This window comes from Danaus plexippus, chromosome 12, assembly GCF_018135715.1.
Source record: "Danaus plexippus chromosome 12, MEX_DaPlex, whole genome shotgun sequence".
Taxonomy (NCBI): Eukaryota; Metazoa; Arthropoda; class Insecta; order Lepidoptera; family Nymphalidae; genus Danaus; species Danaus plexippus.
Window position 1 is genome coordinate 1,795,675 of NC_083545.1, and position 25,286 is coordinate 1,820,960.

General features: G+C 34.5%; 1 protein-coding gene across 4 annotated transcripts in view; it reads left to right on the plus strand.

The window, feature by feature from the left end:
* Window positions 1–25,286, plus strand: part of LOC116772247 (tyrosine-protein phosphatase Lar) — a 210,186-nt gene that overhangs the window by 179,548 nt on the left and 5,352 nt on the right. The window contains exons 7-21 of one of the 4 annotated variants that reach the window (XM_061522132.1): window positions 2,948–3,058; window positions 7,766–7,891; window positions 8,054–8,203; window positions 10,950–11,083; window positions 11,297–11,447; window positions 12,666–12,689; window positions 14,360–14,460; window positions 14,693–14,755; window positions 15,827–15,956; window positions 17,066–17,216; window positions 17,296–17,432; window positions 18,135–18,431; window positions 21,667–21,806; window positions 21,879–22,081; window positions 22,150–25,279. In XM_061522132.1, the coding sequence (XP_061378116.1) occupies window positions 2,948–3,058; window positions 7,766–7,891; window positions 8,054–8,203; window positions 10,950–11,083; window positions 11,297–11,447; window positions 12,666–12,689; window positions 14,360–14,460; window positions 14,693–14,755; window positions 15,827–15,956; window positions 17,066–17,216; window positions 17,296–17,432; window positions 18,135–18,431; window positions 21,667–21,806; window positions 21,879–22,081; window positions 22,150–25,279 (5,048 nt within the window). The remainder of the gene's footprint in view (window positions 1–2,947; window positions 3,059–7,765; window positions 7,892–8,053; window positions 8,204–10,949; window positions 11,084–11,296; window positions 11,448–12,665; window positions 12,690–14,359; window positions 14,461–14,692; window positions 14,756–15,826; window positions 15,957–17,065; window positions 17,217–17,295; window positions 17,433–18,134; window positions 18,432–21,666; window positions 21,807–21,878; window positions 22,082–22,149; window positions 25,280–25,286) is intronic. The other 3 variants (XM_061522133.1, XM_061522134.1, XM_061522135.1) reach the window with 3 other exon arrangements.

The following is a 25,286-nucleotide window of genomic DNA, read 5'->3' on the forward strand; positions in this document are numbered from 1 at the left end:
CTTTACTCTTCAACTTCTAAAATACTTTCAAAAACGAGTTCCTATATCGTAATTAAATATAACATACAAATATATAAGTTGTTTCTTTTAAAATGTATTTGTTAAAATATTTATCATTAGGTTACAATTATTTTCCTCGCCGGTGAATCAAATATAGTTTTAAATTGTCTTTGTCATACAAATATCATGTGAGATATAATGAGTGAGTTAATACCAAATTATTATAATCCTGTCAATTCAATATATTCCTTAATATTAACTACCATCATGAAGCACAAATTAATGTACAGACCCATAACGGGATACCCATAATGTGACATTATTATCAAGACATGATATATAATGTATATGAACCAGGGACTGTTCACATCGTTACCTTCACTCAAAGTAGACTTCTATTGACTGGATCACTGTTCCGACCTTAATGTGACTTTGAATGACACAATTCACTGTTCCATTTTTATTTGAAAATTTCCACAAAATTTTCACAATACTATGTGATGGAAAAATTGGTATCCCCTTTTTAAAATATTTGTTCGAACGAATAAACTTGGAATTTAACACAGCCAAACTATAGTTATATAGCAGTGCACGAAGCTGTTTTTTTATATATAATATATTATTAATATGTTCGAAATTAACCTTACACTACTATTAGTGATATATATATTGTTTAAAATATGGCCTTCACCCGTGCAAAGACGTGCACAGTATATTCTGCCAGGGTCGACATATACATATAACATTTAGGCGTGAAGTTGTCACTGTGTGTATTGTGACTAAATATCAAATATAATTACATATCTATCCTACCGTTGGAATCGAAATAATTAATTTATTATAGTAGATTATTTTATCTAGTATAATTTGTTATAATCTAAACTTTATTTATAATTAGAATTTTCCCTATAAATATTTATGTATGTGTGCCCGCGTGGTTGTTTACGACTTGTTCAACTTCTGCTCTCACGTACTCAGCATCGATAAACGAATACTAAACAGAATGTTCGCTATACGTGTTGCAAACACTAATTTAATTTAAAGGTTACTTTAAAAGTTAAGAATAAGGTCAAATATGCCTTTTACAAGTATAAGTTGTAACAATTGTTTACAGATGAATGTCAATTGAGGATATGTAGAGATAGTTGTATTTTAGTGTATAATCTATAATATAATAAATAAATAAAATGTATTTTTCCTTGTAAAAAGTTCTCTATATATTTTAGATAAAAAATTTCTATAATAAAGTGTTGGACTCTAAAAAATTTATAAAATTTCTTCTAAGATATGCGCAGAGGCATGAACGCCTTAATATATATCGTTATCGAAAAGACAAATTGATATCGTGATGTAAAGAACTACTAGTGCCATCTAGTATAATGGTGGCCGTATAATTTTTATATTGTTCTTTTGTAAATTGATTTTACGTTGAAGAATTGTATTGTTTTGTCCACTCTCTTGTAGTAACATTGTTTCGATTCCTCTTTGACAGTCCTCAAGTTGTACTGGATGGAGGGTTGTTCGATGAATGCCAAATAGAATTTTCACTTTACGTGTTACAAACATTTATTCAATTTAAATGGGACCTAGCTTTGGGAATTGTTAAAGAAAGTTAGTATATCAGGACATTTACTGAGTTGCCAAAATGTCGCAGTACTGTCGCCTGTTTTAATATACGAAGGTTACCTATAATATGAAATAAAAATAATCAAACCAACACAGTAGTCTATATGAGCTTTAAAAATAGAAATATGATATCAGTGGAAAATTCTTTATAATATTAGCATTTGATATTGACCATTTCAATTTCTTGCTCGAAATTAAGTGTAATTATTTTTATTGAATTTAAAAACATTTATTAAAATCGCCCACATGATTGATGACTTTAATACTAAGAATATAAAAATATATCACATTACAGCTTCAAATTCGCAATTTAATTTCCTATTTTCTTTTTATGTAAACAAAATTACTTGCATGAATTTGAGATCATAAAAATTATCATAACGTATCAAATATACAAAACTTAATTATTATTTTTCTAATGAAGAAACTAAACTCCAATAGGGTTTTTTGCTGCATTTTTCTTAGTCAAATATTTTTAAAACAAATTACTAATGGGATTGATCTAGACTATGAGAATAACAAAATGTTTCATTAATTACACGACATTTGATATCCATATGAATAAAATCGTAGATTTTATAACAGAAATGTGATTATTATTTGTTATGCAAAAATGTTACAAAAATTATATTCGAATAGGAACCATCTCGAATACTATTTAGATTTTATATGCCAAATACGATCATGCAAGGTGGTGATATAGATGTTGTTTTTCCTTGATCGCTACGTTGAATTTTTTTAATGTGATCGATATGCTGAAGTAATTTATTAACAATGTTTAAAGCACATAGAATCGAATTATAACACTATCATTATTCATTCCTTATCAAAACATTTCTTAGAATAAGAAAACAAAATATTAATTAACTGTTTTTCGAATTATTCGCTTATTTCGTTATACTTATCTTTAAGCCGACACTATCATTTCGTTTGTCCGTAATCACGGTTACTCGAAAGTTATCGAAAGTCCATGTAACATTGTAGAATAATAAAAAACTAAAAGTGAATCGGTAAAACATATGTAGTTTACTTTTTAAAGTGTAGCCGCGAAAATTTATTTCACTTTTTAAAACAACTAATTGAATCCGTCGGAGCCGCAAGTTTTTAACAACTAGATAATAATGACAATTTTAAATTCGAATCCATGATTATATTTTATAGAGAATTGAAAACTTTAAATATTTGTGACAATAAACTAAAATTTCGTCTGTATTAATGTACGGAATTGTATGAATATTTTTCTACACTTGAATAAATACTCGCGAAAGTCTTAGATCTCTTTAGATCTCATTATTTTACTACACGTTTTGTTATTCTTCAGGTACTCTACAAATAGTCAAGAGCGAGGAAGAGGATCAGGGCAAGTTTGAATGTGTCGCCGAAAACGCCATAGGAACCGAGTTCTCCAAACCGACCGCCTTGTACGTTAAAGGTGAGATAATCATTCTATTATACATTAACATGTCTGACCAATAACAATCTTCAATTAGTAACTGTATCTAATAATCTCCAAACGTATAATAATAGTTTCGCTATAATTTAAACTACTCAATTTGTATTCCGACACTAATTATACGTAATAGAATTAACTATAATTACAAATAATTTATCACCATAGTATAAATAATAGTATAAAATATATAATCCTTAGGCTGCATAATCCGTAACAGGGTCACGCAGTTGGCCACAACACTCATGTGTTAGCGAAACAGCCCTGTTCAAAATTACATATGGGTGTCGTTATTTCGCTGCAGCGCTTTATTATCGGACAGAAAGTAGGCTGCGGTGAGAATTTCGCAATATATTCGCACGAGATAGCGCCTACGTTAACTATCTCGCTTCAGATAGTCGTGATTGAGGACGACAGATACGTGGACTGGCTTCGTTTATATGTTTTGACTTTTAATATACTGACACTACTTCATAATATTTATTTATCTGTTTTATAAATGAAGTAAATCTCACGCGTGATTCCGCTCTAGTAAGGTGCGTGACCGGTTTTATTGCTTCAGTTCCATAGTTACTGTCAAATGAAAGTAATTAAACAGTTTGATAATAAAATCAAATGTTAACTACATTGTCTTAATGTGGGGCCTTTCAATCCCACTAATATTATTCAAAATGGGTAAGATAACAATTTTTTTCATTTAATAAAAAAAAGTTCAATATATAATTGCGCTTATTTTAATGAATTGTTCTGTCCTCTTTTTAAGAAATAATAACATCCTTCGAGTCCCCATTTCACAGAAATAATATTTAAATTAGAAAACGGCTAGTCAACAGGTAATTCTGAAAGCCCATAAGAAAGCTTAATATTTGCTGTAAGAGGATTTCACGCTCAGTATTTTGTAAGTCCTTCGTCTTTGTCCTTACCTTTTTATTGTTTTGCTTTTAAGCAACATTAACACCTGGACGACGGGATTTCAACTAAATTGTTCAATGCCCCAATGGTATTGTTCTGCTGACGAGTGACACGGTGTATGCGTTTCACTGAACAGGCCCCTAATTAAATCAACTGATAAGTTCGGTCGTTTGTGTAACTGAATATGCGCTTTCATATCATCGACGTACATTAAACATAACAGAAACGTTGCTTTTAATATTTTGTTTTTGATAAAGCAATAAACAAGCGCCTTTAATGTACTAGCAAATTACGTTGAATTTAATAGAATAATACTGTAAGGAATTCAATATAAGGATAATATGGCTTTGGTCTTGTAACTATGAGGTTGATGGTCTGATGTATTCCACGATAAACCTTTCTATGCCATTTTTAGTTTCGTTCACATAATTATCATTACAACTCTCAGAAAAATATCAAACAGTTTTTTAGAACGTCTGATGCCTTAAAAACATATCCTCTTATATTGAATGATGGTTTGAAAGGAATCAGTCCAGCTCTAATGAAAGACTGAGGTAAACAGTGGACGTTCGTTTGTCTTGGAAGCCAGTTTGGTCTGTTGCCAAAACATTGCTCAGTGTTATTATTGATGGCTATTGACGTTACCGAGTTTGACAACTACGGCCTGAATACACAGATTCTAAGCCGGCTTTGACGTGAGCAACTTCGCTAAATCGCCACAATAACAAATGCCCTTATAAATTTATAACATTTTCAGTACTGGCTGTAAAGTATACGATGTACATATTTTTATATTATTTCATTCTATTAATAAAATTGGTTTACTAAAATTTTATATGCATATTTGATATTTGTAATTCGTAACTGTTTATGAATTTAATATATCATTCTTCTTTATATCAATCACCCCATTGAACCGAAACGTGATTGCTATTTTTTTTTTATTTTAAATATATAATTCGTATTTACATTTGCAATAAACGTAGACACGAAAAGATTTTCAATGTCAATAACTTTAACACGCGCTAAATTTATTTTCAAAATTATTAAATATTATACATTTTTAAGCAGTATCACAAAAAAAGAAATATAACATTGGCGTATCTATAAAATATATGTATTTGTTTTTTTCAATTTATGTTAAAATATTTATAGATACTATTAACAACATTGCACGTGTATCTGCCAGCTCAAATATTAACATTTAAAGCACGGGAACAGCTTTCTCCTTATTGTTACTAAACATGAATAAGATACGTTTCACGTGCGAATATAAAAGGATATATTCAGATTTATGAAACGAAAGAAAATGATAATAAAGATGGAAAAAAATAAACCCCGTGAAAATGTTATATATTAATTTTTTTTTTCAGCAGAGCAACAAAAGAAAAAGGGTTCAGGTTTAACAACAATGTTACAGAGTAAATGATTCCGCTGTTTATAATGAGCTTTAGGTGTTGAATTGCCTGGCGATTTATTACTTTCATATTTATGGAGTTATATTCAGCTTTTGAAATTTTGAGAAAAGTTATGACAGTAAAAAAATATTTGAAAAAAAAATCAATGTAAACTGTACTGTACTAAAATATGGTTTGTGTCGGTCTTAACCGGTAGCAAAAATTCTCGTTATACTAACACGCAAATCTGTTTTCAAAACTTCACAGTTTAAACAATATCTGTATGCTTCTAGAGAATGTTCAAAGGATTTCTAGTTTCAGCATCGACATTTATACCTACCCTAGAAATTGTATCTTTCATGAAGAATTGGTTTTCCAGAGGCTCGGATATCAATATTGGCGGTATGTCGTGATTATATGCGAATCTCTCGAATATTTTATTAAATAAAGCTAGATCTCTGTCCAGAAATGATACGAAGAAAGAATACGATTTAAAATTGTTTGTGTACCAAACGTAAAGTTGTCTGTAACCTTGCTATTATAATCATTTAAAGCTTCTGCAGTTTTTTAAGTTTTTTATTTAGACTCATTCATTATACATTAAAAGGTTTGCCAATACCAAGGATAGGAATGAAAGCACTTAGAAAATTTGAAAGTTTCAGTAAGGGAAACTCTCACAGAATCTATCAATATAGTTTATTTGAAATTTATACTCAATGTCTGTACACCAGTATATTTAAGACCAAATAACTTTATCGCTAACAATAAAATTTACGACGTGACAAAGCCTATGATTTGTCGTCATATAAATAGTACCTATGATGTTTAAAAACGTAACAATTGCACCGGCTCTAATTATTCTGCCTTTAAAATGGCACCTCAGAGCATTTCTCGTCTGGACTCGTTTTAATTAAAAGCGAAAACAAAGTAGCAGCACGCTCCAGGAACGTCCCTACAAAAGAATAATTTTCCTCAAAACGATGATGTAAATATAGAAGCGATTTTTGATGGAATTAAAGAACTAATTTTAATAAAATGAAAACACTGCGCTCCCTTGCTTCCATCTAGTTTGAATCCTATATTTTTCGTAGTAAGTACTCTCATAAATATTTGACAGTCGCATATTAAGTTATTGTACCAGAATATCAACAGACACTATTTAATTATGTACTATTTGTTTATTTATAATAAAACCAATAATGCAATGTAATTAATAATTATTTATTCATGATGAATCTATTAACTCCGTTTAATTATTTTATACGGCGTTTGTCGTATTTTGAATATCAAATTTATTTAAGTCAAAAAAATAAAAATATTAGATGCTATTCACAAATACAGTTTTATTTTGAATAACGTAATGTCTGAAGAAATAAAATACGGCCCATTGACCATGACCTCAATAAAATCTTTCACTTACTTCCATTATCTTCGCAACAGGAACACCTAACATGTTATTTTGTTTCACGGACGGGGTCTCTAAAATACCTACATTTTTAAGGCTTTCACGAAACCTGTTTATCTGCAAACCAATTTAGTTCTATTTCCATTTTGCTAGGTGCTTAAATTGTTTGCGCGCCAGCACAATGAGGGCTCTTGACTGTAATTAACATAATGGGTGGCGAGTAAATGTTTTTCCACCTTTATCTTTTCTTATTGTGGCGTGTACAAAGTAGGCTATGTGCACCGGTTACGAAGTAATAAATGGTAATTAGGTCCGCATTTTTGCACAGTTTCCTGAAGCTTAATTATAATGATATTGAATATTTATAATAACCATATTTAATGCAGCAGAATATTGGAGGCTTCATTAACTGGCGACCATCATTAAACATGCGACATGACTAAAAATAGAACATCTCAATTAAGAAACAGCTTCATTTGAAGTTTGTTAAAAATGGAACACTATTATACGGGCGAGGTCAACCGCTTCAAAAATGAAGTTGTGTTCACACTTTTCTAGTTTACACAAAGAGAAGTTTGCACGATTATTCCGAACACGTCTATAGAATAACAAAATTTACAACCCTGCACAGGAGATTCAGGTGTTAAAATACTGTACACGTGTTTAGACAGACAATGTAACTGTTTACTGTAAAACGTTGATACATTTTAGAGGCTTTGTAGTCACAGCTTTAACATCGACATATAAATGAGATTTTGTGGGGGGTCCTTAGATTTATAGAGTTTACGCCATTCACGTACTGTTCCCAAACGAATACTAGCGAAAATATATCTACAGGAATTTTAACATGTATTAACATTGTAACAAAAATACATAACTAAAAGTATTCTTAAATTATGCTAAAATCCATGCAAATACCATTAGAGTTATGAATGCGCGAGACGTTTTTGATGGATCAAACACTCGATTGTTCAGTTCGTCGAGTGGCGCCCCAGTTCTCTATTCCGCCACCCCCGAGGACAGAGGTGATGCTGGGAGGGAATCTCACGCTCAAGTGCGTGGCCTTCGGATCACCGATGCCAACCGTCAAGTGGAGAAAAGGTAATAATTAAATGACAAACAAGATATGCTTACTAAACTGTTTATCAGGTTTCTCTATATACTTGCTAGAATGAGCAAAACGTGTTTGTACATTTTAATGATTTTTCGTTCCAGATCCTTTCTCATAAACTAATCCTGTAATGAGACGGCATTTTATTATAGGTTTGACAAAATGGCTTACACCGGAAGATAATCCTCCATTGGGCCTGAACACGCTGCAGCTAGAGGACATCAGGGAGTCAGCGAACTACATCTGCGAGGCAGCCAGCGTTTTGGGCGTTATAGAAACAACGGCTGAAGTGAAAGTACAATGTAAGTGTCCACCAATTATCAGGCGACTGAAGAAAATACTCAAAAGTATAAACGGTTATCCGCAGCACATTGTTATGGCAGTTTTTAAAATAGTTTTTTCGGGATGAAATAAAAATGACTGACGTTTATTTGTACAGCATTGTTAGTGGTGCACAGAGAAAATAATGTCACTTTGACATTCAAATCCTGTGTCATTGGATATCAAAAAAAAAAATGTTTTTCCACAGTCCAGTAATCTCCGTAGGATATCTTTTTATTTGAACGCACGTGAACAAGCTTACAAATTTCATTTTGTAGTTTGTAAATATTGTTTTTAGCTCTTGTAACATAACACGTTCTTCAATAAATATCTGTTATATGGGAACATTAGTAACATGTAACAAGATTAAGGACGTTCGTGAAAGTGTTTTAAAAAGCAAGAACAAAAACGTAATTGAAAAAAAAAAGTATATAATTTGTCACATGGCTTAAAATCTATTAATAGATGAAAAGATTGCGATTAGGTTTAAAGTCACAATTCCTATACATAACTCACTCACGATTATCCTACGAATAACGTATTTTTTATATTATAAAATCCCCATTAATAATGATTTCATATTACAGAATTATATTGACATTTCAGAATTCCCACCTTATTAATACGTTATTGATATCCACTTAACCATTTAATAATTTATTATATAAGATCATTGTATATACAATGTTTGATACATAAATTAAATAAGTTTTTATTATTAATAAACGTCAGAAATATTAAATTTATTGTTATCGGAGATTTGATTTAGGATGATTCCATTCGCTTAAATTAGTCAAATTATTGCGAATAAAATAAAAATCTTTTCTTCTACAAATATTAAAATGTAAATTAACGTAAATGAGTAACGAACAAAGATCTAAGTCGACCGCGGGAAATAGATTCTGATTTTATTATTTAAATTTCGAAAGCCAGCCTCGTTAAGCAATCTTAAACATTTTTAGAAATATGCACACCCCTAAGAGGGTACCGGGTAGTTTTATCATCCAGAAACCGCAAAAAAGATACATCAGATATTTTATTAAATCATCAATTCATACCAGATTAAAATTGCGTTTGAAAAAAACATGGAATTTAAAGAAAGAGTACGGGTTTATTCCTGTTATAATTTATAAAATACGTATCGATCCTAAATTGCTGCGTGGGTTCGTTGAAATCAATTTGATAAATTGCAATTCGCAAACATCCATTATGACTCGATATAATTCATAATTGAATACCCAAACTTCTACGGAACCCCAGAGACAAACGGATGTCATCTTGATTAATTATTGTCCCCAACCAATTCCTAGAAACCACGGCCCTTCTAAATTTAAGGATTAAATACTAAGTTAAAACTCCACTACCATGTTTTATACTGTTCGAGAACATTATTTGATCAATTCAAGTATATCAGAGGACAAAGACAGTAACGTACGTATAAATGTAGGAAATAGCTGGTCTTATAATCAAGACGGTCTTTTATATTTATCTAATTCCATGAGTAAAACGTGATTTTGTAAGTTAAATGCGAGCTTCTGACGTCTAACCTAAGTAGATATTTTATTCCATTAGAAAGAATTATGAACCGAGGCTTTCTTAGGGCTTAAGAGACACAATGTGAAATGAAATTATAGCGAGCTGAGTAACGGCTTTTATAAATGAAAACTGATTTCCTTGATAAGTTTTTGACTCGCACACATCACAGAAAAACATACACATTATTCAATATATCACACGTCACAATAACAATTTTTGGTGAAGGTAAAGTTATCAATTACTTAAACGTCTTATTATTTAAAAAAATAAATAAAATAAAGATTGATTTAAAAAAATAAAAAAAGATAAAAAAAAGATTGATTGATTTTAGTTCCACTTTTATTTATAGGACCATAAACAAAAATCGTCCTTATAAACAAACAGTTACATTAACTTGTGCATTTGTCGTGACCATATTACAGTACCAAATCAAATTTTAAATCAATTATTTGTTTCATTATGCCATAAAAAAAAAATATTTTTTTTTAGGTTTATTAATTATTAAGTACTATTAAGAATGTCAGACATTTGTTACACTTGGCATAACCATAAGGTTTAAATGAATAAAACTCGCGAAAATCTTAGATCTCATTATAAACATAAGGTATGTGGTTGATTGTTATTTCATTTTTATTTGAGTTATTTACTGAAGTTCTGACAGCTAGTAGCACTGTATTATATAAGACTTGATAATTTAAAATAATAGAAGTTTCTTCAAGCACAAAGATAATTGAATATTAATGAGATCTAAGATTTTTTTTTAACCGAAACGTCGGGAGTATGTAGTTTTTTTACAAAAATAAATCACGAGTAGTTTATCCGAAAAATATTAAGTTTCATTTAAATAATTTAATATTATCGTAGAGTTAAAAAAATATAACGATCTTAAAGGTGAAATGACCTATGTCGTGTCCTAATGATTTACAAACTTTGTTAGAATTAAAAACAAAATACAACCAATTACATACCATCCTTTTATGCGTAATTACAAATTCTATATAACAAAGTTACCTATCGAAGATTGAAGTTATAGAGTGAATTACTCTACGGATTATATCAAAATTACGTTACACAACAATATTGTAGCGTACCATTTTAAACGTTGTTTAAGTCTTGGCCTTAAGATAAACCATTTCTGCGAAGATAATCAAGAGTTACGACAAACGTCAATATTAATATTTCTTATTATAGCACTACCGGGACCTCCGGCTGATGTGAGAGCATCCGAAATAACTGCTACCACAGTAAGACTCGCGTGGACCTACACCGGTCCCGAGGAGCCACAGTATTACGTCATACAATACAAACCAAAATACGCTAATCAGGTTTGTATCAGCACACGACATATAATAACAAAACAACCTGCAGATGAATTCGTTTCATTATTGTAACATATTTCCATTTAATAGCCCATTCATGTTCTTAAAACTGTTCAGTGTACTCGTACATTTCTAACTTCAATCACAGCATTATATTAGTCAACTCGTTGTCATTGGAAGTGCTGTTTCAAGTGATGCTATCTCATCATCTCGTCCTAGGCATTCAGCGAGATATCAGGTGTTGTGACGCAGTTCTACGCTGTGACGAATCTATCGCCGTACACTGAATACGAAATGTATGTGATAGCAGTTAATAACATAGGACGTGGACCTCCTAGCACACCGGCGGTTATAACGACAGGGGAAACAGGTAGGCCTATCATTAATATATCATTTGTATCATTAACGTCACTAATTATGGTTTGATAAAAATCTCCTTTATCAATACTGATTGGTCTTTAAGTCTATAAAACTGTTTAAAAATCTTTATCTTTCCTTAACGGTGTTTTGAGCTTGACTTGATAAGAATTATCTTTATCTTTACTTATTAGTCTATAAAGACTGACTATTTAAAAATCTTTATCATCTCCGATTGTTCTGTAAAGCTCGACTTGATAAAATTAATCTGTATCATGACTTATTAGTCTACATAGCTCGACTTGATGAATCGTTAATTTTTCTATGCGTGTAAAGATGTTATAAAATTAACGTTCTAGTACAGGACGTGTTTAAAAAATGTACTTATACAATTTCTTTCGTTATTCTTACTTGTTTGAATGAAAGTCGTTTGAATCGGTAAACTTGTTAAAATATTTTTCTTTAATTTTGTACGCCAGAATAGTTGTCAACTTTAGTAGTTAACAGTTTCCCTAACAGAATGAAAGCTATATGTTCTTTAAAAACTTCTTAACATCAACTATACACTAATCGCACCCTCTTTCAGTCTCGAATGTTCAAGTTACTTAAATTTCTATTCATAATGTTATGTATTTTTACACATTTATCTTTTAACTTACTCTTGTTTGTATCTATGAGAATAGTAATCAAAAATTTATATTTCTTTAAATCTTTTAATGAAAACTGTTTCTTCTTTGTTTCGATTAAATCTAATCTAAATATCAATGAATTAATGAACAAATAAATTCATTATAACATTCATCATTTGCTTGTTTCCATTTAATTCTATTATCGCTTAGAACAGAGTCATCTAAACAATTGTTTTATTGCTTACGTTACTATAAATCGGTTTTGTTTTACGCTGATTCATTTCTAAGGTTATTTTGATCGTCTTTTCATGCGAACGCATTACGCGACCAAACGAAAATCGCCGCCGCTTCGTGTAAGTTTTGCTTCTGGATGATTTTATGTTTTGATGTCCTTTGTTATTGTTAATTTCTTTTGCACATACCTTTGTTTTAAGTAGGTTTTAGACGTAGTTCGCATTATTATTTCTCTATTCATGCACTATTCCTTTGTCTGAATGTGACCTACAATTTCCACGTTCCTAACCGTTCCGCTCTAGCACCGTGTGATTGTTTATCCGATATGAATCCTTGATACTAATGGTTTTCATGTTTTGTGCTTACAGTGGATTCTTTATATGGAGGCGCCAGTAAGTATTATATATTTTTACGTAGCTTGTGTTCCACATCGTACCCTTAAATTAACAGGGAGCTCATTATAATACGATCACATCGATTATACAATGTAAGTTGTACTGTCCGTATTTACATAACTCCTCATGTTTGTACTATGGACACTAGATTTACAGAATCCATTAGCAAATTCGTAGCAATGGCCAGTCCAGGCTTAACCCGTTCTCACAAATTTATTATGTCAAGCGTCCCTTTTATATTATTAGCATTGAATTAATTATGAGTTATAAAAGTTTGAGTAGTGTTTAGTAAATTGGTAACATTCATTACGACTCCGGCTTGTCTGGCGTCGCTGCTATTAATATTTTTATTATGAAACTCATTCGTTTAATGAAAGTGTTTCTTATCTTTTGTTCCATGATAAATTATAAACTACATTTATAATTTATTGCGTTAGAAATTACTTTCTGAATGGTATTTTTTACTATACAGATGATTATATATTTCAAGTAACATTATCGTTCAACGTCTCTAATATCATAGCAGCATCAGTGTGTTATTTTTTGGATGAATGGTGCCTGTTGTCTATCAAAAATTCTTTACAGGCTATTCTTTGATTTATATACAGACTATTTGTGTCTCAAACCATGAGATAACGACAATTTTCTTATAATATCTTACTATAGTATTCTATTAATGTTCACTTTAACCGAACACAAGACAGTCCAGACAAGCCATTAGATGGCTGCCTCTCTAATATTTCCATACTAACGCATGATTGACTTTCCGATTCCCATTTCGTATTCTCAGATTGAAATGCATGCTCCTACCATACTATACATTTGAACCTATATTAAATCTTAATATACTTTGCAACAAATGCTCTCAGATAATAACAATCTTAATGTATAAAATTTGTTGTTATAAACACAATATACGCGCGGTAATGAAAACGTCACTAAGGACTGATAAAATTGTATTAATATTTTTAACGTTAACATTTTTGTTACTTTTCTAATAAAAAATAAATGTAAGCGAGCGACTTGTGATCTTAACGAGATTATGGCTTTTTAATATAACGACGCCTCCAAACTTTTATTGTCATAAACATCAGAGTTTTCTTTTGAGCGACGTCCCGTGCCCCGACGATTACGAATAATGTTAGGATCTTTGTGTTCGTTTATTGTCCCGTTTCCCGTTATTGTGTTTTCGTATTTAATTGAGATGAAAAGGAGCCGACTTAATTCGATATTCCGCCGTTTGAACATTGTTATTACGATTCCTCTGAAGCTATTTTAAATTCCGAATCAAATGTGCCAACTGTGAAGTGACGCTTATTTTATTTTTCGCTCGCCCCATTTCAATTATGAGGATACGGTTCTCAGTGTGTGCTTGTATATTTTTTTTCCATGTCGACAATGTATTACAATTGATGACGTAGTCGCTCGTTGAATTTCAAATAATTCTGTTGATTGCTCGTGCAAATATTGAATATCAGTTGTGTTTTATTATAGCGTCATCTATATTTACATATCAATTAGTGAACTAGCTCGTGTTATTGTTTTGTTTCAACGTTGATTAATTAATTAACGTTTTTTATGTGTACGGATTATTAGAATGTAAATTTTATTAATACATACGTATGTTTGTGTGTGATATGAATGTAATTATATTTTAACGTTTTAAGAACCCGGCTCAGCCCCTCGTAATGTCCAAGTGCGTCCATTGAGCTCCAGTACAATGGTTATACAATGGGATGAACCTGAAACGCCAAACGGTCAGGTCACGGTAAGTTAATAATCTCGTTCACAGACTCCCTTACAAACTGTTTATTATTATTATTATTATTGTGTCTGTGATAACATATCGATTCTCCATTACAACATATTAACGTATGTCTATCCCTATGTAATACTGCATAAAATTATACGTATGTACTTTTCGTTAACTGGCAATGATTAATGTTTTTTGTGCTTCGATCATTGTATATGCTAGCATATAACATATTTCTTATTTTTAGGGCTACAAAATATATTACACTTCCGATTCATCGCAGTCATTACAGTCGTGGCATTCACAAATGGTAAGTGATTAAATTTATTAGAATTGTTTTACATATATTAAAAACATATATACATTTATTGGAATATTTCAAAATAATTGATTTTAAAATCTAATTAAGTAAAACGGCCGCCTGAATCAGTACTGATGTGTTGTTTGAAAACACGGAAGGATTTTTAATTATCTTTTAATCCCCAGTTTTGTTGTTTCGCCCAAGTGTGTAATTACTTTTTTATGAACATTATCAAAATCGCTGGATGTATGTTTTGCTTAAAACTTAATTATCTCACCTGAAATATATGTTTCTCCTTTTTTTTATTTCGGTACTCAAAGAAAAAACCTTCAACATTATAAGGAAGAGTAAAAGGGACATTATTAAATGTTGTATGTTATTGATTACACAACATTTCAAAGTGAAACATCTGATATTGTTCAATGCTTCCTGAAACAATACTTTTAATTTAGTTAAACAAGTTATTTCTATTGCGCTCCGTTTATTTAATAATGGCGAACCGGACACTGGAAGATAATACTTTTAAAAATACTCTTCACTAATTAATCACCGCTATCTAAAAATTTAGAAAGGAAATGCTTTATACTTAATTATATGAAATAAAATATTTCAGTTTAAAAAAAAACTCAAAAAAATTTACAGCCTCCATTCTTTTTTAATGGGGCTGCAAACATTGAAGAATACGCAAGAAAATTCTCCAGTTACTTATAATTTTACGAAGCACCTTTAAGTCATTATATACTTTTAAGATAGTCTCGTAACTAAAACGAGAACCATACGTAGATTCAGTTTTCAGATTGTATTTTTGTAGGCTCTTGAAGGTATTAACACACTCCGACAGAAAAACATACTCTAAGGAAAATATAACGTTGAAATTGAGACCGCTAAGACCTTCTACTCTTCGTTTTATACTTCCTATATAACAATTAAATTTGTTTCATTTCAATTTAATTACATAAATCTTTAGACGCTAGCAATTTTACCAAATTTACCAAAATGTTAAACGATATAAAGCTTGTTGTACCTAGTACCAAGATCTGGAATGAGAGATTGACGACTATTTTCCTTATTCCTAACTAGGTGGACAATAACCACCTAACAACCATCAGTGAGCTGACTCCACATACTGTGTATACCATAAGAGTTCAGGCCTTTACATCGGTAGGCCCCGGGCCTATATCCGCGCCCGTGCAAGTGAAAACACAGCAAGGTATGAGACGAACAACAATATTATACTCACCAAAATCACTACCGACGATATAAAATGATTGTTGAGACTTTTATATTTTATTCTCTTTTAGTCTAACAGATCGATTTGTTCGTAAAGACAGATGTAGGCGAAAACTTTAATATGCAGTCTCGCGGATTTTATTCAAAACTTCTTCAAGAGAATAAATAGTTGGTTTCAGAAGACCTAATGCTTAGAACTCAAGGAAATTAATAGAACTAAGCTTTATTCTCTTGAAATTTCTGCCAAGATTCGGTTTAATTCTAAATTTAAATGCAAATTTTCTTATAAACTATTCTTCTCGACACTTTAAGCACATTGATTTGATGTAATAATACTAGTATTGATGAAGAAGTGATTGAAGACGTTATAAAAACAATCTGATTTAATACAATAATAGTTATAATCTAAGATAATATTTGTCTCATAAAAGTAAACGTAATAGTTTTTCCTCATAAGAGACCTTTATGAGCTCGTCTCACACAACATAATAACTTCGAATATGCCAGAATATAAATGTTTCAAGCAATAATGAAGCAAGAATATTACATCAGAATGAATTGGAATAACTATTCCAATTTAACTAACCATTAACCACTATTTAATTAAATAAACAGACAATAGGCATTCAACGCCAGCAAAATATCTTATATACAACCAAATATTCCTCGCTACATACTTTTAGGTTCCGTAACAAAAAGCTTTTAATCCGAATTGATCCGTCAACATTTATCTATATTCTCAAAAAAAAAAACTAAACTTACATCGCCATTTTCTATTCAGATTTATATCTAATTTTTGCTGTAAAACAAGTTTCAACGATCATGAAAACAATACCCATCACAATTTGTCAGTCAAAAATAGATAATAATCATCACTGATAACGTTCTTTTTCATTAAATAATAACCTTGCTAACATTTACTTCCCAACACTGAATTCCATGAAAATTTAGGTCTTTTAATTTGAACACAACTTTTTTTTCATTTAATACAACTTATTATTTTAATTCTCTTGTCACACACGACGGCAATTGATGATAAATAAAGAGATCCTTTAAAAATATAATACATTTTAAAATATATCCGACCAGGCGTTCCCTCTCAACCTTCGAACCTGGTAGCAGTGGAGGCAGGAGAAACGTCAGTGACGTTATCCTGGAAGAGGCCAGCTCATGCTGGTGATAATATAGTATCATACGAACTGTATTGGAACGATACGTATGCCAAGCAACACCATAGGAAGTAAGTTGTGTTAATACCAAACATCAAACTGGCCATATAGCACTTACGGTTCATGTGATATAAAAATAATTTCCCCCAGACGGATACCCATAACAGAGACATACACGCTGACCGGACTGTATCCGAACACGTTATATTACATCTGGCTAGCGGCGAGGTCTCAGCGAGGCGAGGGCGCTACCACACCAGCTATCGGAGTCCGCACCAAACAATACGGTATGTTGGCACCACTGCCGCGGGGACTTTGTTATTCCGGCTTACGTGTTAAATATTTTGAATAATAAAGTCCCATAAAATTAATAAAGTTTAACAGGTAATTAATATATTTCACATAAGCACCTGCCCGGCACGCTGCCAGTAATATACAGCACAAGCACCAAGTTTTATATCACGATATGTGTTTTTGTAATTGTAAAATCGTCTGACATCGGTAAGGTGAACGCATCGTTTTAGCGGTTACATATTTTTTGTTGTATCGAAGTCGAATGCGTCCACTGTACTGACAATAGTAGCTTTTATGTTGTTCGTATGTTTTATATCAGACGGACGCTGCCTCGGGTGACGTTCGTTTTCTACTTTTTCGACAACCACGACACGAACAACATCGAACGTTCCAGAAACATATCCATCAGAATGTGTACACTAAAACAAAACAAAAACGACATCCGAAATGCTGTTCGAGTCGTCATAGAACATAATGAAAACAATTTTCTTTCAACAGGCCATATTGTGGACGATAAAGACGTTCGGGCGATCGGTACATTAACACAGTGCATGCACGACTTTTTTGATGGGAATGTATATATATTTTGGGTACATTTTTGTCGTTAACAGAGCATTCAGTGATTGCATCGATAGGTATCGTTGGGTTGGAAGGGTCATTGGGTGGGTTCGTTGTTTACGTATTAGCTTGTTCAGTTCCTGGAGCACCTCCGATGAACGTGACAGCCACGGCCGTGTCTCCGACCGCGGTCCGAGTGTCCTGGCAGCCGCCGCCGGCCGAAAGGGCGAACGGAAGAATAGCGTATTACAAGCTGCTTTGCGTGGAATCGGGGAGGGGGGATTCCGAAGCCACGGTCGTGAGGCTGAATCAGACCAGCTTCGTGTTGGATGAACTGAGAAGATGGACTGAATACCGCATCTGGGTGATGGCCGGCACCAGCGTCGGTGACGGACCGCCCTCCTACCCCGTCACAATCCGAACGCATGAAGACGGTACGTTTCATACATCCATACATTCTATATATAATGAGGGTAGACATAAATAACCATGGAATTGCCAGCGGATTGAATAATGATAACCATTTTAAACCATCCCAGGTTTTAATCCACTGACATTTCAATATATTGACAATTAATAACGATTTATTTTCATATTAACGAATTGCTAAGGCTATGGACGGGGAAATAAATTCTACGAAGGCATCCATAGCGAATTTATACGAACTATTATCATTGAGTTAATTTATTGCCTTTTTATTCAATATGGATGATTTTGTAGTAATAATGGTATCGACGGTCGGCGAGAATGGATATAATTTTGGGTGTTAATCAATTTACTTGTAAGCAATTTCGCACATCAATAAGTTTTAAATTATTTCCAAGCTCGTCGCTATAACTTTGATATGCAAATGTTTGTTTACTCTAAATTGGTGGCGGGGAACCTTATAATAAAAATTCTTGTTCCATTAACATATTATCATTAACATTTACATATACAATATATTACAGATATTATTATCAAGTTTACTAATGTATTTTTTTTCTTTTGTCCTTCTTTATAAGCACATAGCGGGATTCTAAAAAGGAGGTTAATTCGTAACCAAGTATTGATATGCTTGCCGATGAATTTAAATCTATATTATTTATAAAGTTAATCACGTCAGTTATTTTATTTGTGCACATTAGTATTTAACAGAGGACACTAATATTTTCCACTCACTGGTCACATGTAATGATTTCTTTGTACGTATCTCACGGATACGCTAACTGTCTATCGTGTTCTGATGGCACTCACTGAAATGCAAAGTTACATAGCACCTGATATAGTGTCGACGGCACCGTTAAATATATTAATTTTGACGCACAGTTGTTAAGTATTTAGCGATATACACAATTTTGCATGCTTTCTTTAACGACACAGCACCTTTTACGTTCGGTTATTTCACTGGGCACTCGTTAGGTTTATCTTGTGGAGCACTTAATATTATTAATATCGTTTGTGTGAAACAAGAATAGCACTTTTAGGAGCACTCAGCACAACTAGCGACGACACAAGGTGAGAGAGCGAGTGCGTGGCATAACAAGAGACGACCTTGTTGGACCAGTCAAATAACGTTGTCATATTCAAGCTACTATAGACCTAAACTATTGAAATTGAGATACATTTTGCAAGAGCACACCGTCTACCAATTTGGTTTTCAAAGTGAACTCATGCAATTCAATGGCACAATCAAATTAGTTTACTTGTCTCCGACTTGTGACGGTGACTATAACAGCTTTTACATGGCAACGGTATGGAGTCAGCTCAGGGTCCTAGGTCTTAACATGCACAACGGCCCGAGCGCCGCATTTGAATACCAATACCGTCTCACACAACACGCGCGCATGCTACTATACTTACTACTCACAACTATCCTATACTCAATACTGTCTCACTGTACTCTTAGCGGGAAGGCAGCGGATAAAACTGACATCGATCCTGAAGATACGGTCATTCTAAATGAGTATCCAATGGATCGGATCCGCGACGCTCTGTGCCTACTATCCCAATGCTCAGCTCGGTCTAGATTACTTCTACACGCTATTTCTACTTCTTTCCCTCTATCTCTGTCTATCTCACTTACTGTAAAGCTACAACTTCTCGCCAGTAGACGTTTCTTTTCCTCTATCTTCTGTATACTCTATGAAACTATCGTCGTGCATGCACACTAGATATATTGTTACATACAATACTGTACCGCATTACGTACGCTACTGCCATATACGAGGAATGAACGGTAACAAAGGAACGCTAAACGTCAGCCCGGGCATATATCCAAAAATTTAATATAAAATTTTATACTGAACAGTTCACTGAAGATATAAGACTTCGGACAAAGACACTGACACCATTACTAACATCACTGTGGATAACAACACAGAGTTTAAGGACCACACACATGTCAGCAAGTGGCAGAGAAAAAACAAGACAACACTGATGAAGCACACACACACAGACCCGGCGCCGTCGCCTTAATCAATACATGTGCGTGTGAGTGAATGATCGGCGCCATCGGGAAAACTATGGTCGACCACGTGCCTAGCCTTTTACTGTTCGCAAAATGAAATCTAATAATCGTTTCTATGCTAAAATTCGAGCATAGAACAAAATCTGTATAATCGTGAAATTCGTATTCGAGACATTCATGTCCCACGTGATATATAAATTCAGGTTTGTTCACATTTGTTCCGCGCTATATGTGAGCAGAAAAAGGCAAAGCACTAGAATGTGAACCGATGTCGAAGTCCCAAGCGGCCTAACCCGAATGCGCCTCCCTTAAAAGTTCAATACACGAGGAAGTACAATAAGAATATCCCCTATTTGCCGACAAGCGTTCTACTCGTAATCTCTCACTTAGTAGTTCCGTTCGCCCTGCAATGTTTGCACAATTTGTCTTAAATGTATTTGAATGCGTTTTTCTCTTTTTTCTCTCGTCACTGACTTTATATGGGCCGCTGGTAACCCGTACAGCTATAAAGAGTGAGTATAAATTACTATAGAGCTTGTATTTATGTGCGTTGTGCTTGTGCCTAAGCTTATGTAGTTTGTTCTTCCTAGATTAAATATCTAAAAAATATTAAGACAAACTGCAAGCGGTAATATTACAACGAACGCGTGTTCTTGATCGAGTGTTTATTGATTTTGATGTGGTGTACTCCTTTTGTTTTAAGTGTTTCCCCTTGCAGAATGTAACAAAAACAATTGTTTAGATATAGAAGCGCAGCTTTGAAACTAACTTGTACTAATTATAGATGACTTACTAAATGTTTATCTCCTTGTAACGCTTAACAATTTTAGTTGATCTTAACGATGTGGATTGGAAGGTAATGGATTTTAATTGGTTATGATGATGTGAGAGGGCGTAAAAGTATTTTTTTGTCAGTGTGTGTTGGTATTCAAATGCCCGATCGTGATGCTGAGCGGCGAACATCGTCGCGACCAAAATACTCTATCAGCACGACCGACGGGAAAGCCGACCGCACTTTAATGACGTTGATTTTTTTAATAAACATTTGGCAACGCTTACTTTTATGATAAGACTACAGTGCTTTATTCCAATTTAGACCCTTAAACTCTGAGCTTTAAGGTAGTATTTCTAGCACGCTCCCTTAGATGCTGATAGGGCATTTAGGTCTGTGCAAAAAGTTTGGCTCAAATTTCGACTAATATCTCGTTGTATACTCACAGTGCCCGGAGAGCCCCAAGAAGTTAAAGTGACCGCAATCAACTCCACATCCATACACGTAACGTGGAAGCCGCCACAAGAAAAAGAAAAGAATGGAATCATTAGGGGGTACCATGTACATGTCCAGGAATTGAGGGAAGAGGTAAGTTTTAATTGATCATAACTTATATAAATACCATATTTCTATAGTACTCATGTAAGCAAAATCTAATAGGGCAAGGGCCTCCTCAACGATCCAATGCGTTTCAACGTGATGGATGATACGACACTCGAGTTGAACATATCAGGACTACAGCCGGACACGCGGTACAGTGTACAGGTTGCCGCTCTCACGAGAAAAGGTGATGGGGATCGAAGTCCGCCTGTTACCGTCAAAACACCCGGCGGTGTTCCAAACAGACCAACAGTTAATTTAAAGTGAGTATAAAACATTTTGCAACAATGAGCACATTGATACAAGTGACTAATCAAACATTTTGTTTTAGAATATTGGAAAGAGATCCTATTGTATCGATTGAGATTGAATGGGCGAAACCAACACAGACATACGGTGACCTGCTAGGCTATAGGCTTAGATATGGTATTAAAGATCAATTACTTGAGGAGATTAACTTTCCTGGAACAAAGGTTAACTCGCATAGGATTAACGATTTGGAACGTGGGGTGCAGTATGAATTCAGAGTGGCGGGCAGGAATCAAATAGGTATCGGACAGGAAACAATTAAGTATTGGCTAACACCCGAGGGTGCGCCGAAAGGGCCTCCTGCTAACGTCACTTATCATTTTCAAACACCAGATGTAATTAGCATTACTTGGGATCCACCCACAAGAGCCGATAGAAGCGGTCAAATAAAAAAATATGACGTCCAATTTTATAAAAGGGGAGATCAGTCTTCATTAGTTGAAAAAACAACGGAGCTAATGAAAGCAGTGTTTACTGGGTTAGAAGAAGATGCTCATTACGTGTTCAAAGTACGGGCTTACACAGATCAAGGTGCCGGGCCTTATAGTAAAGATGTTACGGCTCACACTGAGAGGGACATCGGTAGAGCTCCCATGTCAGTTAAAGCCGTTGCGACCTCCGAATCAAGTGTCGAGGTTTGGTGGGAACCAGTGCCTTCGAGGAAGAAGATCATTGGCTATGTTATATTCTATACGATGACCCCTGTCGAGGATTTGGATGACTGGCAACACAAAACTGTTCATGTCACACACTCTGCCGAGTTGGGGAACTTGGAGAAGTTTGCTGAATACGCAATCGCAGTGGCAGCTAAAACTGCAGAGGGACTGGGTAGGTTATCTGAAAAGGTCACTGTGAAAGTAAGGCCCGAAGAAGTGCCTTTACATCTTAGAGCACAGGACGTATCAACTCATTCCATGACATTATCGTGGTCCCCTCCATTACGCTTAAATCCAGTTAGTTATAAGATTTCCTATAACGCCATCAAAGAATTTGTTGACTCACTAGGAATGACGCAAACACAAGAAATTCCGAAGAGAGAAATAGTTGTTAAGCACGATAGGACCTCATACTCGATTAACGATTTATCGCCTTTCACTACTTATAATGTAAACATAAGTGCCATACCTAACGATAACTCTTATAGACCGCCAACGACAATTACCGTAACTACTCAGATGGCTGCCCCCAAACCGATGGTGAAACCTGATTTTTACGGTGTTGTTGAAAATGAAATACTCGTTATTCTACCTCAAGCGTCTGAAGAATACGGACCGATATCACATTATTATCTAGTTGTAGTGCCCGATGATAAGTCACATAATCATAAGAACCCAGATCAGTTCTTAACAGACGATTTAATAAAGAATAATGCTCGCACGGACGACGAAAACGCGCCATATATAGCAGCAAAGTTTTTACAAAGAAACATTCTATACACGTTCCATCTAGGAAACGATGATATGTATGAAGGATTTTTGAATAGAAAATTGAATTTAAATAAGAAATACAGAGTTTTTGTAAGAGCGGTTGTTGATACTCCGCAAAAACATTTGTATACGTCTAGTCCGTTCTCCGAGTACTTATCACTAGACATGAGGGAGGCTCCACCTGGAGAGGAACCCAGTAGACCGGATCCCAAAGATATTAATGGGGATCCCGAGATAAGGATAGAGGAAAACCGAACCGAGGCCGGGATGGTTTGGGTGATCGGTCCAATAATAGCAGCTTTGATGCTGTCGTTATGTCTTGTTCTGCTTTTCATTGTGAAACGAAGAAGGCAACCTTGTAAAACACCGGACCAAGCTGCCGTCACAAGACCTTTAATGTCCGCTGATATAGGATTCGGAGCACCCTCTGATCCAGTTGAAATGCGCCGCTTGAATTTCCAAACGCCAGCAATGATTTCACATCCTCCTATACCGATATCCGAACTCGCAGAACACATCGACAGGCTAAAAACCAACGACAACCTAAAATTCTCACAGGAGTATGAGAGTATCGAACCCGGTCAGCAATTCACGTGGGATCATTCTAACATGGACGTTAACAAACCTAAAAACCGCTACGCTAACGTCATCGCATACGATCATAGCCGAGTTATTCTACAACCTATAGACGGAATACTAGGAAGTGATTATATAAATGCCAACTACTGTGACGGATACCGTAAACATAACGCATACGTCGCTACCCAGGGACCGTTACAAGAAACGTTCACAGACTTCTGGCGAATGTGCTGGGAACTGAGAACGTCTACTATAGTGATGATGACCAAGTTGGAGGAACGGACGAGAATCAAGTGCGATCAATATTGGCCCAGTCGAGGCAGCGAGTCGTATGGCATGATGACGGTCTCTATAGCAGAGGTTCAGGAACTTGCCACCTACTGTATCCGAACATTCCAAGTGACTAGAAACGGAGGTGGTGAGCGGAGAGAAATCAAACAGTTGCAATTCACCGCTTGGCCGGATCACGGGGTCCCCGATCACCCGGCACCGTTCTTACAGTTCTTGCGTCGTGTTCGTGCTCTCAACCCACCGGATGCCGGGCCTCTAGTAGTTCATTGCTCTGCGGGCGTCGGCCGGACGGGCTGCTTCATAGTCATCGATTCGATGCTCGAAAGGGCGAGGCATGAACGCACCGTAGACATTTACGGACACGTGACCTGTTTACGGGCACAACGAAATTATATGGTGCAAACCGAAGATCAATACATCTTCATTCACGACGCTTTGCTCGAAGCTGTGATCTGCGGCGACACGGAAGTGCCGGCTCGTAACTTGCACTCTCACATCCAGAAGCTCATGCGTATCGACACTATAGAGAACATAATCGGCATGGAATTCGAGTTTAAGAAACTTGCCAACATGAAAGCCGATTCCAGCCGTTTCGTGTCAGCCAGCCTACCCTGCAATAAACATAAGAACAGGCTGGTGCACATCCTGCCTTACGAGTCTACTCGCGTCTGTCTGACTCCCAGAGACGGCTCGGATTACATCAACGCTTCGTTTGTGGATGGATACAAATACCGAGCGGCTTACATCGCAACCCAGGGTCCCTTGCCGGATACCACTGACGACTTCTGGCGAATGTTGTGGGAACATAATTCCACAATTATAGTCATGTTAACCAAATTGAAGGAGATGGGCAGAGTATGTT